Here is a 13564-nt window from a genome sequence, read left to right as displayed (position 1 = left end):
TTCGTCTTATTTCTCATTTTACACCACTTTACCCCGGGGCCCGAAGCCACAACGGCGCGCCGGTTCCGCTGCTTTCGTTCGGATAATTCCTTTTCGTTTGCTCCGGCGTTCGTCGTCGTTTTTCGGTCGTTCAATTCCACGCTGCTGGCCTGCTGCACCAATGTGAGCACACCGCAACCTCCTGAATGAATAACGTGTGTTACATATGCGATCGTGTATCTCGAACACGCGTAGACACGCAACGGAATGGACGCACGGTATAGGCACGAGGGGGAGAACCTAAATTAGGTGTCGTCCGGAATGACTTTAGCCTGGGTTCAAAAGAGGTATTAAAATTACGGCAATTGATCGCCGTCGTGCCGTTCGCGTTTCAACCGCGGCGCGCATACTGCAGAGGAAGGAGATCGTTTTGGCCTGATTCACGACTGAGCTGCGTATTGGAAATCTCTCCAATTCCCAATCTGTGATTATCGATGAAACCGCGCGATAAGACTTTACTCAAACTATAACGATCCATGGGTTTGTAAGACCGTTTTCAGCCCTCTCAGTTGCCTCGTACCGAACGAAATGCAGGCATGTAGGTAAAAGTTGTAGAGCTGCTTGCAGAACACATCGTCGAAACGACTTTACCAAGAAGTCCTTCGGAATCACGATGATGATATGACGTACACGTTTGGCGAAACTTACCTTTTTCGAGATGCTGTGGAATCGCAGGCGGGCTTTCCGACCCGGTCGGTGGTTGAAGGTGAGCAGTAGCACCTGGACGTCCCCGGGGTCTACGGCCAACTCGTGGCTAAAACACCCAAGAATAGATGGAATCGTTAGTCACGGGGTACAATGTCGTCGGCTGAAGGATTGCGAAAAGAAAACAAAAAAAAAAAGATAAAAAATTAGAGTGATTGAGGTAAGTGGTCAGAGATTGGAACCTCGAAGCGTCCGTCTTTCGTGATTATTTAAGTGACGGAAGAAGCTTCCGACATCGTAGATACGACGACACGTGGTATACGAGGATTACCATGGGAACGGCGAGGTATAAATCTGCGTATCGATCGCTCCGATTGTCGGGGTTTTGCCCTGCTATTTATACATCCGGCTTTGAAACTCACGACCGGCGACCGGGAGTTGCAGGCTAAAGTGCGCTAGTTGCTCCCGCAACAGCCGGATGATGGTTTTGGTCGTTGGTTTTGGGTTGTGTTTTTGTCCCCGTGGTTTGAAAAGCTTCCAACGCAACGTGAACGGCCAGCGGTGAAAAAGGTGGAGAGAAGAAAGAATAGAAAACGAAGAAAAAAAAAAAACAACAAAAAAACACCGTACACGAGGATAAAAAAAGAGAACGGTGCACTGCGATGCAGGGGAGCAAGACTGGGCGACAAAAAGAAACGCTATTTCATCCAGCGTAGAGTGTACGATATACGGGAAGGCACTTTGAGAGAGCCTCCACGAGAGATATATGTACCTACATTTACTCCACTTCGTAACTTCTTCTTCCTCTTCTTCTTTTTCTTCTTCTTATTTTTTTCTTCTCTGTACGGAAATAATCGGTAGCTGATTCGCGAAGGCAACATCCACGTCTACTATACGGTACACGCTTCTCAAGTGATCCATATTTCCTCCTCCCTTTCACTTTCGTAGACCTCTTTACCAGCCCAATGCCTTGTCGTCGGTGATCGTAAGGCGGACAAACGAAGAAACGAAGAAACGAAGAAAAGAAGAAACCAGTGAACGAACTAGTGGGTGAGTGCTTTGTTTTTTCGTTTCTTTTCAGACCCGGGGTATTTATTACCGTGGTTGATCGCGACCAGCGGCTATCGCGACCCCGTTCCAAGTTGTTCCTACAGGTTCCATTCCACCCCGGAGGTCGACGGCTAGACTCTGCAGAAGAACGGCGTCCGTTCACCGGTTCTTTCCCGCAAGTCCAAAGTTCCGAAGACCCGGTCGTTCCGCACGAGGGAAAATGGGGGGAAAGATGACCGGATCGTTCGGCCGTTAGCGGGCAATCATGGACCATGGAACGACAGATAGTTCACGTAGTGGGCAAAAAATTTTCATCCTGAATTACAAGAGTGAGATATCGCGAGTTGGGCCAACTGTTTTTGTCGCCGCAGTCCAAGTAGGCGCAGGAGACGTGACCCGTCGAAACATCGTTATGCCTCGGAATAAAAGTCAAAATGATTGATTATCAACGCGTCGTTCAACCTTCACGGTTTTCAAACCAGTAGAAACTGCGACAGCGTTGTTGTCTCGACTTCGGTATTTTGCCTCAGAGAATATTCAAGAGACTGCGAAAACGAGGAAGGGGAAGATTTATCTCTGATTCATCTCTGACTCGTCATCCCCCTGGCGACGTGGATGACAAATTGTTCACGGTAGTGTTCGGGGTGAACTCAGAAATGGCACGCAGGGTCGCGTCGAAGCGAAACTTTTCATCGGAATATCGTGAAATCACCTTCCCGTACCTAATAAATTATATATATATAATACGTAGGTATACGATATAAATATATGCGGACGTTTCACTTGTAATGCGATTCAAGTATGCGCATAGATAGCGCCGGGGTCGGAGAATCGATAATCGGTCGGACGTGACGGTGAGAATATGCAACGTGGTTTCGGGCTGCTGCTGCTGCTGCTGCAGGGTTTTAGGAGAACGCCTGAAGGGAGCGAAACGAGTCAAGATAAAGGAGATTAATGGATATTAACAAATTACGAAGGAGAGACAGGAATTTCAAATCCGCCCGCCAAGCAGGTCTGTAATTCGTGACTGGTATATTTTCGGAGGATATTTTTTCCCCTCCTCTCTACGTTGAATGCTGATAAATGAATTCTGATACGAAATAGCATCGCCGTCTACCTGTATCAACGGATTATCAGGAATTTTCCGAAACCCACCAACGTCATGGTTTGGTTTCCGAGACGAGAACGATTTCAAATACGTCAAGTATAACACTCGCGCGAAGTGGTTAAAATTTTTGCAACTGTCAGAGTCACCTACCTACACAACAATCGCAAAGCTCACCTAGGTTTTCCATGCCCCAATGAATATATTCATAGAATGTAGATTGACGGGTACATGTGAACTTACGTAAGCAAGTGTATAAGATGATAGGTACCGTGTTATAAGTTACGTCCATAAACATGCATGCATGTATGTATGCGTGTAAGTACGTACGTACGTACGTGTATACCAAGGTGAGAAACGGCTCGGATTCTATAATAAAATATGCATTGATGCCAGCAGCGGAATAGGTACCTACTCTCTATACCCGAGAGGACTAAAGAGACACACGACAGCTGCTGCCGCTGTCGTCATTGGCGAGATATACCCGGCATGGGCCGACACGACGATTCCAACACCGCTGGCTGGCTGCTACGCGGCGATTATACACGACGAAATAACACGGAGGAGCCGGAGGTTAGCAGCTCGTTGACATTATGCGGGCTTCGATCCCATTATGCGGAGAAGGACCGGGAGATACGATGCAAATGTCAGAGGGACGAGGATGACCGGCGTGCGATCAATTTCCATATCTGTCATCCGGACGATATATTTATATGCGTACACGCACACGTGTATATACATGTATCACTGATGTCAGGGTACCCTGCCGTGCACGTGAGTGAGGCAAGAGTGCGGTTGCTAATTCTCGCACGTGATTGTTATAGATTGTATTATAATCTGCATCGATGTGCCGGGACGGTAACTTGAATCGCGCGATATGATGAAGACTTCGCGCTGATTGTCAGCACGAAAATACAATATACTCGCTTGAATTACGGGTAATTTGATCATCATCATCATCATCATCATCATCATCGTCGTCGTCGTCGTCGTCATACGGAGATCACCGAGAATACACCCAACTCGTGTCACGCTGTGTGACAGTTGTGATAAGGATGATTATAGCCAAATTAGAGAAGAGGGCTATGTACGTATACATGTATGAAGTAGGTCACGCGAAAAGTGTTTGCGACGATAAATCAAGGAGCGGAGAAATAAAATTCCTCTCGTACTTATTGCGAGATTTTCGTCAATATTACGTTTCTCTTACTTCGTTGCCTACACCTTTATCTATTATTATTACCAGCGCGGCGAGGAGAATCGTGTTCGCCTGATTTGCATGCTAACGAGCAGTTTCTCAGTTGATCGTTCGTATATTTCTACCGGAGAGGTATAAAATAAGTACTCGCTGACTTAATTTCGCATGGAACGGTTTTGCCGTATATCTGATAATCCTCTTTCTCATTCGCTGAGCAGCGGCGAATAAAAAAAAACTGAGGGAAAAGAGAACAAGATAAAAAAAAAAGAAGATAAAAAAAAAATCAACAATTCGCGAGGGATTTTATCTTGACGCGCAGATCTTGATGCATGGCAGAGATTTCGTTCAAGGCCACTGAGTTTCGCATATCCCGGCGTATTTCGTTTCCTCTTTATTTCCAGTTCACCCACCACTTCGCAATTTAATCTGTGAATAACATTTAACGAGTGCTACTACAAATACTCAATTGCTGATCATAGCCGTGTGCAGATTAAGTTAAACGCCCCTTCTTCTATTTTACGCAAATAATAAATCAAAACTAGAGTTTTCAAAGATCTTGAAATCGCAGACGGATAGACAATCGTACGACAAATGTTTTCCCTGTCGTATCTTTCCAGACGTTAAGAGCCGGTATGCCGCTGCAGATTCGAACGCGTGAAGCTCGTCCGTTCCAAACTGCTGTCGGAAATGAAACCTGACCGAAACTAGTTATACCGGTACGTTGTGCATACCTACCCGACAGACACCGCAATTCCCATTGGCGTAGCTGTTTAAGTAGCACGACCAATGCTCGCTGACCGAGTAGCGACGATCCCCTGATTTTGCAATTTGGATGAACGTAAATTTAGTTCGGTGAAATTTGAGAAGAAATTAATTATCGTATGTATTTTCTTGACTTACAGCTGCATGCGATTGGATGAAATCTGAACTGAGAGTCGAACAGAGAGAGAGAGAGAGAGCACGCAGCGATTTCCAGTAGATAAAGAGCTGTGTTTGCAGAGGAAACACCGAAGCGGGTAATTTGTGCGTATATTTAAAAACACCGGGACGTTAATGTGGCGGAAGTGGGTATTCCATTTATTTATAGAATGCGTAATAGCGACGGCGGAAATTCGTCCGGATAAGTGGTTAATTAACAGTCAAGCCCCGAAAGTATAACCGTCGCGTATAACGTAATATGCCTATATGCCGCCTTGTTTAACACAGCGGTCACGGTCGTTCAATGACGCACTTGTCCTCGACATTTTTCGTTCTTTTTTTTTTTTTTTTTTTTTTAAGTCGGCAAATAACGAAGGCCGACTCTTTGTTCGCCTGAACGAGATTAAAAGAACAATGAAAATTCTCACCGATAACGCGAATTCTCGGGTCCTGCGATATCGCGTCTAGACTCGCGTAAATAGGGAGACCCACGTACCCGATACAGAAGTGAGGTAAATGAAGGAAAAGAAAAAAAAAGGTTACAATAATAATAATAATAATAATAAAAGCTGCGCTTTTTATCTTTACACAGGTGAGATTTACAGGCCTACGATTACACTGCGCAAATTATACACCTCGTACAAACTTATCAAGCGCACACTATACATATAAACTCTCTGCGGCTCGACTACCTTCTGTCGACGATAACGAGAACTTTGCATGGAAATCGATCCGTGCAGAGAAACACGTTGCTATTTTACCAAGGCGAGGAATAAAAAATTATACATACGGCATCAATTTGATGTTGCGACAATACATGTAGTGCCTACTGTGATAACAATAATTAAGTGCGAGTATAAAACGTCACTTGATGTCGTTGCCATTGATCACCCGCTACAGATGCCAAGGTGATGATTATACGCTTCGGATCTTATCTAAAACGATGAACCGTTTGCCCGCTTCTTTCATTCATAATTCCACATAAAGAGGAACTCCGCTATATTATACGTATATAATGTATATGATACCGGTACGGAGCGTTATCGCTTCGGCAGCGGCCTGCTTTTCAACGAGCCTTTGAGGAAGTTATCACGATCTTATCTCTAACGACGTTCTAGTTTCGCTTTGAAGCGAAATCGCTGTAGAAATTATAAAAGTAGAAAGGAGGAAAGAGAAGGAAGGAAAAGAAAAAGAAACGAAAGCAAAACCTGGAACGAATTCTGCAGATTTCTGACCACTTTCAGACCGCACGTCCTTCCAGTTCGGTTCAGATCATCAGACGAAGAGTGAATAAATTTATGAAGTGACACACTCACGCGGTGAGTTACCGATGTCGACGTTGGTAGTAGAAAAGCAGCTGTGATGTCCTCAAACCAATGCCGATGATGCACGCACAGCTTTGAAGAACTTCACAACTCTCCGGGTATTATCCATAGCGATGATCGTCAGTCACTAAACCGTATGCACACTTATCGATGTAACGCGTCGTCGGCATCGTTTTGCTACACGATCGTTCGTTTCATCATACTTCTCACTCCTAATGAAACTGTACTGTCTTAAAAACATGCCTGAAGAAAGCTGCTCGCTTACGACGATGCTGTACGTATAAGAAGACAGGAAAATCGACGAATACCGAATGGAAAAGTTTCAAAGGTGTTTTTGTTGCGTGCGTGTGTGGATACGCGAATCACCTGAGTACCGGGTGAAAGTGAAACGAGTATTCGAAAATTGTTATAATTACATCGCGTTAATTGAGCCGCTGTGTCCGCTTGGCGAAACGTCGTTGTTCCATCATCGGTGCCAATTAGTACGATGATAGAAGAAAAATAAATATACTCGGTTTAATTGTCGTTGCGCAACGCGTCAACAATGCTTTCATCGAGTCGGCGCAACTCGAGTTGCTGCAGTTTAACAGGCTTCGATATCCTCCACCACCTCCGACACTCGAACAACACAGCGCATCACCAAGATTCCCGGTATCTCTTTCTCTCTTTCTCTCTTTCTCTCCCTCCCTCCCAACCCTCTCCGAATCTTGGCTTTCGTTCGACGGTGCTGTAAAATCAACGCGAATTACCGACAAAAACCGACGCGGCTAACGTTTGCGCCAATGATCGATCGATCGATCAGCCGCGATCGGAGGAAAACTCCCGTCGAGAATGTCGCAAACACCGGCTGCGAAATTCCGCACGGTCGGCGAACCAACGTTGGCTGGCTGGCGGACTCTGGGAGGCTAAGAGCGCGATATGCTCCGGACGCAGTGCTGCCGCCTACTGGAACCTCGCCGGGATCGTGGACCCCCTGCACCCCCGGGACCCGGGCGTCCGCCCCCGCCCCCGAACGGCGGGCTGCCGGATGCCCGGAAAGACAGAAAAGACGCTTTCCATTCTACGACAATATTTCCGGTCGGCGTGCGAGGAGCTCGCCTTTTTACTTTTTTTTTTTTTCAATGCCGTTCCAGTTTCCCCGTCTCGTCTCTCGACTACTCGGCCCGTTATTTCCCTCGCCTGTAATTTCATCCAACGGGACCGTGGGGGTAAAAATTCCACTTTGCGCACCGTTCACGGTGGAGCGCGAGAAGAGAAACGTCGCGTCAACCTTGCGAAGGATGAAAGGAAGGAGGGAGGAATCGATTCCCGTAATAGAGATGAATGGTGATCGAGTCTCTGCAACGCCGTTCCTCTTCCGGAAGTCAAACGTTACCCGTAGGGGCATCAGACTTGTTTAGAGGTGGTGCGGGTGTCTTTGTTCATTCGATGCCAAGATTTATCACGACGTGATAAACGGTTGGTACAGGGTAACGGAGCCGTTATACGAAAACCGTTAAGAGTGATGCGATGATAATAGCCGAGTAGGAATCAAGAGTTGAAAATTCCTGTACGCCTAAAATGAGATTGAAAAAGTTATATCGAAAATAGACACACATAATATGTACATGTATATTTGTATGTTTGTAAATAAAGAATTCACGGCGTTGATAGGAAGTTGAGTCGGTGCATCGGGTTTATTTATAATAGATCCTGGGTGTTGCATAAATCGGAAAGAGAGTTGAACGATTTACGGTAATTCTCGACACAAGGGTAGCGCGTCGACTGGAACAACTTTGTCGTGAACTAAAACTTCGGGAAGAACTCTCTGCCAAACAGGTGGAAGAAGGCCGGGTCGGTATTCGTGGGGGATGGGAAGGGATGAGAAGCCGAGTTGAGAACAGCGGCTGCGGCCGCCCCTGACCGCCCCCGCAAAAGGGGATTCTCTATACGTATGTAGGTTCGGTAAAGCGGCGCCGGCGCGTCGATTCCAACCACGCGCCGACGATGTCACAGGGTCACGACCCCGGCGAACAATCGAACAAAACCCCGCGCGGCACGGCCTTCGTATAACTCAAGCTCGTGCCGATTGGTATTGAAAAGATTTGCTTGGGATGAATGGAAAACACAAGGCCGTCAAGGGTGCCCGAGATTCTGTTTCTATACTTGCTTGCCAATTGAGAAAAGGAAAGGGAATCCTTAGTTGGATCGTCTATCGGTATACCTACAATTTATAGTTTCCCGAACAGCGATGATACCAACGACGCTTCGACTCGAGTGGAGGATACGAATGGTTCTTAGATCCTGAAACCGTTATCCAGCAGTGCCTCAAAGTGAGATGAAACGACTTTAAGGTTGGCGTTATGATCGTGACTTACTGATTAGTTTGTCGTATCGTCTTTCTCACAATTTTCGACCAACTTAGTGCCGCTTGAAAACGGGCGAATAATTTTGGCCACATTGGCGTCCAATGCAACTAACCTCAAAGATATAATTTTTTCCATCCGCCATACGCGTACAAGACTTACCGGAAGATAAATCGACTCGAATGATCTCAAGTAACAGGTATGGTAGACGCCTTGAAAATGTTTTCAGCATATCGAATCCGCGCTGACGGAGAGCAATTACGCCGTTACCTCGAAGTCGTAGTCGAACACAAGAACAACAACAACAATATACGGTCGTCGATGTATGTGCATAGAAATTATCAGATGCGGTATATCGTCTACGAGACGACGTCGCGTCGCGTCGTGTCGTGTCGTCGAGTGGCGGGGATGAGAGGCTATTAACCGTCGCGGACGTAAACACGGGATTCGGTAAGGGAAGTGAAGGAAAGGAAAGGGAAGGGATGAATTGGCAAGCGGTTTATATACCGCACGCGCACACGAAGAGCAGCCTCGTCGGCGACGCCGACGCCCCCGACGCCCTCGACGCCGTCTCACTCGGCCCGAATCAATACAGCTCCCGTCGTCCACCGGCACCGAGAGGTAAAGCCCTCCACCGATTGGACGAGGGGACTGTTTATCACGGGTGTCGGTGGGTTCGGGCCGGTGCTCCCGGACGACGCCTGCCCGCCTCTTCGCCGTCGGCCGGCTCCGGGGCCTTTGAACTTGAAACGACCTGCCGAGCTTTCCATTATATGTATAAACGCGGGGAATTATTAACCCTCCTCCGCCACCCCCCCCCACCTCTGTCAGTCCTCATCCTCATACCCATCCTCATTCTCATCCTCATTCTCGTTCACCGTCCCCTTCCAGCCCCTGACGAACAAATATAACTGTGTACGCCTAGGGGAGATTAGGGTGCCTCGGAACGTTGGGTAAATTGGACTACCTTGAAAAGTTCACGCTCGATCCGTTCTTCTCTTTTCCAACCCCCGCCCCGGTTCTGTGCCTCGGATCCCTTTCTGCACAATGTTGTAAACCGAGGCTTAATACGTCTGGCAAATATTACAGAACGTTAAAATTAAAAGGATAATTACGGCCTTGGAGATTTCCCAGGTATAGGTACCCTGATAAATGTGCGAGAAATTTTTTATCTTCTTGAGAGATGAGAAGACGTAAGGCAAACGTTACAACGTGGGGAAAAATTCAGTGTCGAACCCACCCCGGTTGTGGTTGGGTATACGATACGGGAAATTGGACCGCTGCTGGTTTTGGAGTCTCGCAGCAATTCGGTGTATAGTTTCTCCTGTAGTTTTGACTAGCGAAAACGCACGAGAGGCGTTTTGTCGAGAATCTCGAGGGATGAATTTGCAAAGCACTGAACAGCGGTAGGAAGTCGTAAACCGAATCACGATGGCGATGGCGAATTTTCATAAGTGATTAAACGAGATCCGGCACGCTTAAGGGAGAAAATTCGAGAAACGAACGACGTTTGCGTGTTTATACACGCCGGGTATTTATCCTGCGGGGTGATAGGCATGCTGAAACTGGTGCGGTGTTGTTTGTTCGTGGGATGTAATTCGGCATGAAGACGCTTTGATGTATTTACGACGTGTTTCGGAGCGAGTCAAACAAACAACGGAGTCAAGAACATACTTTGATCCACCCTCCCTCTCTCTCTCTCTCTCTCTCTCTCTCTCTCTCTCTCTCTCTCTACGACACCGAGCCGATACGATACTTACGCTCTGACATCACCCGAAACAAGGGTGAGCGATTCGGGTGCCGCGAGGCGGTAACAAGGCGAGGATAATCGTTCGATGTCAAGTTGTCATCCGGTAAATGGGATCGAAAGAACCGGGGATATGAGGTGGCGAGGAGAAAGTATGAACGTAAGAACCAAGGTGCGCGAAATGAAAAAAACGGTATCCCACCTCGACTGGACCGATAATCCCGCCCCAATGAAACCCAATGGACTGGCTGACTCACCCTCGAAGAACGGCGGGATCGACTTCGTTTTTTCGCAAATCAGACCACCCACTGTTCGCAGTATTCCCTTTCAGTTAATCCGAGGAATAGAAGCTAAACGGAAGCGAATCAGGAATTCGAGTTCGTGCGATAATGCGATCGAGGCTTGAGCGCGAGGGATGGTCTCGTGACTTTTGCAAATAAAGCAAGTTACGCGGAGCTCGAAGCTTACACACATCTCCCTCGACGATCTTGGTTTCGACTTCGGTTCCGATACCGAACACGCGATGCCGACGGATCGGGCAGCATTCAGAGATTGCGGCCAGTGGGAAACGAGTCGGGGTTTCTCCTCGTCGTTCCTCGTCTCGACACCGAGAAAGCGCGAATACTGGATCTCGCTAAGAGAGGTAGAGAGGGTTGCAGCGAAGGGTGGCTGGCGGAGTCAGAGGTAAGTTTGAGGTTCCATGTCGAGAGACTGGCGTTCGAGAAAAGCACCTCTCGCCCAGGTTCGCGACGTCGGGAAACTTCGCCGGCCAATTACAGTCGGCTCGACTGTCGGACACTTGACACGCCGACTCGGTGTATAAACGCATGCACGATATTTCGGTGCGGCGTATACAGCTGTATTCAAAGGCACTCGACCCTGCTCGAATTTCGTCGCATTGGCGTCGCTCTCAAATTCCGTGAATGGAATCCGACGACGAGGCGGAGGGAAGGATCACTTTTGACCCTAGGGATATTTGCGTGGACTCGAGACGACGTCGCACCGAGACTGCAGGGATTTAATTGACTCAATCGAAGAGTCACCCTCCTCCGCTCGAGGCGGATAGCGAAAGCGATACGTTAAGAGTGACATTGCTTGTGTAAACACCGAAGCTACCAACCAGTCTTCAAAGAATGCAAAAAATGGTAAGAGAATTTTATTATACCTACAGTTTTTCTGTAGTCGGCAGAGAATTTTTATACATATGTTTGTGAAGGGACGTGATTCGAGAAAGGTATTTTTCACGCTGCTGGTGTTGAAAATTTTTATTTCAACAGAAACGACTTCTAAATTCATCTTCATAGTGTTCGGAATGGATTTCTGGGAGGAGTCCGACTTTGTATCAAGACAAGACAATTCTACTCTGGGTAACACTCTTCGTATTTCAGCAGTATAAATATACAATACGCAGTAAATTTCGAAACACACCCCTTAGTGAAGAGTTGCAGTAGAGCGTGGATATGTTGCCGGTATATTTCGCATTACAAAGATACCATCTTCATTCCTTCTCGTTTCAAAGCGACGAATTCATCTTCCTTTCTCTCTTTTCGCTTCTTCGCTTTTATTTCGCTTTATCCCGCCCAACGGTTTTTTTTTTCATTCTTCCTTTTATTCGGGGACGCGATATAATTTATCAAAGAGGCGTCTCCTTGTAGCAGCATCACGAATAGTGGCAGACATATTGCCAAGACGAGAGGAATCTGACAATGGAATTGCAATCTCGAATTCTAATCGGCCAATTCAACTGACACGCGTCAACTTAGAAAGGTGTATTAGTGAATTATCGGTAGACCCGAATTAAGGAAAAGAATATTTTTGACATGAATCTCGATCTCGGAAAAATAAACCTACCCTCTTTTCCGTCAATTTTAATATAGTCTACGAAAGTTATCCGCATACCACGATAAGTCGATTCGAGTGTTTGAAAACTGAGGAACGTTCAACAGGAGAAACATCATCGCGATGGTGAAACATTTGCAAAACGGTATTACACATAAAACAATTTTCATGTCAAATCGTAACCGCAGCTTGCCTCGTTCTCGCGTAAAAATCCCCCTCCTCGTTACACAAACGAGTATAAAAATAAAGAAAAGAACGCGCGAGATCGAGCGATTCTTAAGTCGGAAGATTTAAGTCAAAGCAACTGGAAAAATTAACAACCATGTAGGTATACGTATATCTATACGTACGTATATCAAAGATGCAGAGAATAAGGTATAAAGCTCTCTCTGAAATATGCAAATGCGTGTAATAATATAAGTTATCGGTACACGGTTGACCTCTTTAAATATTAATATACACTGGCTGGGGGAAAATGAGCGTCGCGTTATTATTTCCGGAGAGGGGATATAAAGCGGGGTCGGGTAAAGTGGAGCGAGAGGAGAGGGAGGAAAGGAGCTTGGTCCTAAAGAGGACGAGGACGAGGACGGAAGTGGAAGTCGGCGAACTGGCATCGCGAATCTCTTCAACGTAGCAACAGACGCTATTCGTGGTCTGATCCCCGCCCCCCCACCCCAAAAAGTTGAGAGACGCCCGACCCTCGGCGAGCCTCGGCAGCCCCTCGGAAAATCGAGCTAAACCCTCTCGAAGTTCGCCCCCCGCTTTTCTCCCCCACAGGCGCCGGCTCCACCTCCACCTCCACCTCCACCTCCGCCGCTTCCACTTCCACTTCCACTTCCACTTCCACTTCCACTTCGACCCCCGGGAGCCGACCTACTCTATTGATTACCCCGTTTAAAGGGAAACGTTCCCTACGCGCGGATGTCGATAGTCGTGAAAATCCGATCCTCGATCCAAGGGGTGCGTTCGATTGATAGTCGCGTTACGCACGAGTTGTTTAAAATCTTTGCATTTTATTCAATGGCGGAGAAAGATTTTGAGGATCGCGTTGCCTCTACTCACCATTGCAAGAGCGTGCGTCAGAGCCGTCGACGATCTTGATCTCCGTGGCGTCATACCGACGACTTCGCCTCTCATGATGCTTTCAACGACTGGAATGAGAAATTTTTATTTTTCTATTAAAGTAGAGGAAGAACGCGAGAAAACGATAAGAAAAAACAGAAAATAGAAAAACAAACAAACACGGTAAAAATTCGTGTGGAACGTTGACGACCGAAACTTTTCGACTAAATAATAACGGCTATCGTCCAATCCTGCGACGACGTATGATTCTTTTTCAAGTTATTTGTTTTT

General features: G+C 46.9%; 1 protein-coding gene across 4 annotated transcripts in view; it reads right to left on the bottom strand.

Moving 5' to 3' along the window:
• Positions 1 to 13564, bottom strand: part of LOC124185661 (probable JmjC domain-containing histone demethylation protein 2C) — a 202005-nt gene that overhangs the window by 128007 nt on the left and 60434 nt on the right. For all 4 annotated transcript variants that reach the window (XM_046576629.1, XM_046576626.1, XM_046576627.1 and 1 more), the window contains exons 6-7: positions 13274 to 13362; positions 688 to 793 (exon numbers count right to left, since the gene is read on the bottom strand). In XM_046576629.1, coding sequence (XP_046432585.1) covers positions 688 to 793; positions 13274 to 13362 — 195 coding nt within the window. The remainder of the gene's footprint in view (positions 1 to 687; positions 794 to 13273; positions 13363 to 13564) is intronic.

This window comes from Neodiprion fabricii, chromosome 6, assembly GCF_021155785.1.
Source record: "Neodiprion fabricii isolate iyNeoFabr1 chromosome 6, iyNeoFabr1.1, whole genome shotgun sequence".
Classification (NCBI taxonomy): domain Eukaryota; kingdom Metazoa; phylum Arthropoda; class Insecta; order Hymenoptera; family Diprionidae; genus Neodiprion; species Neodiprion fabricii.
The sequence above is the reverse complement of the archived record's forward strand: the minus strand, read 5'-3'. Positions and strand labels throughout refer to the sequence as shown.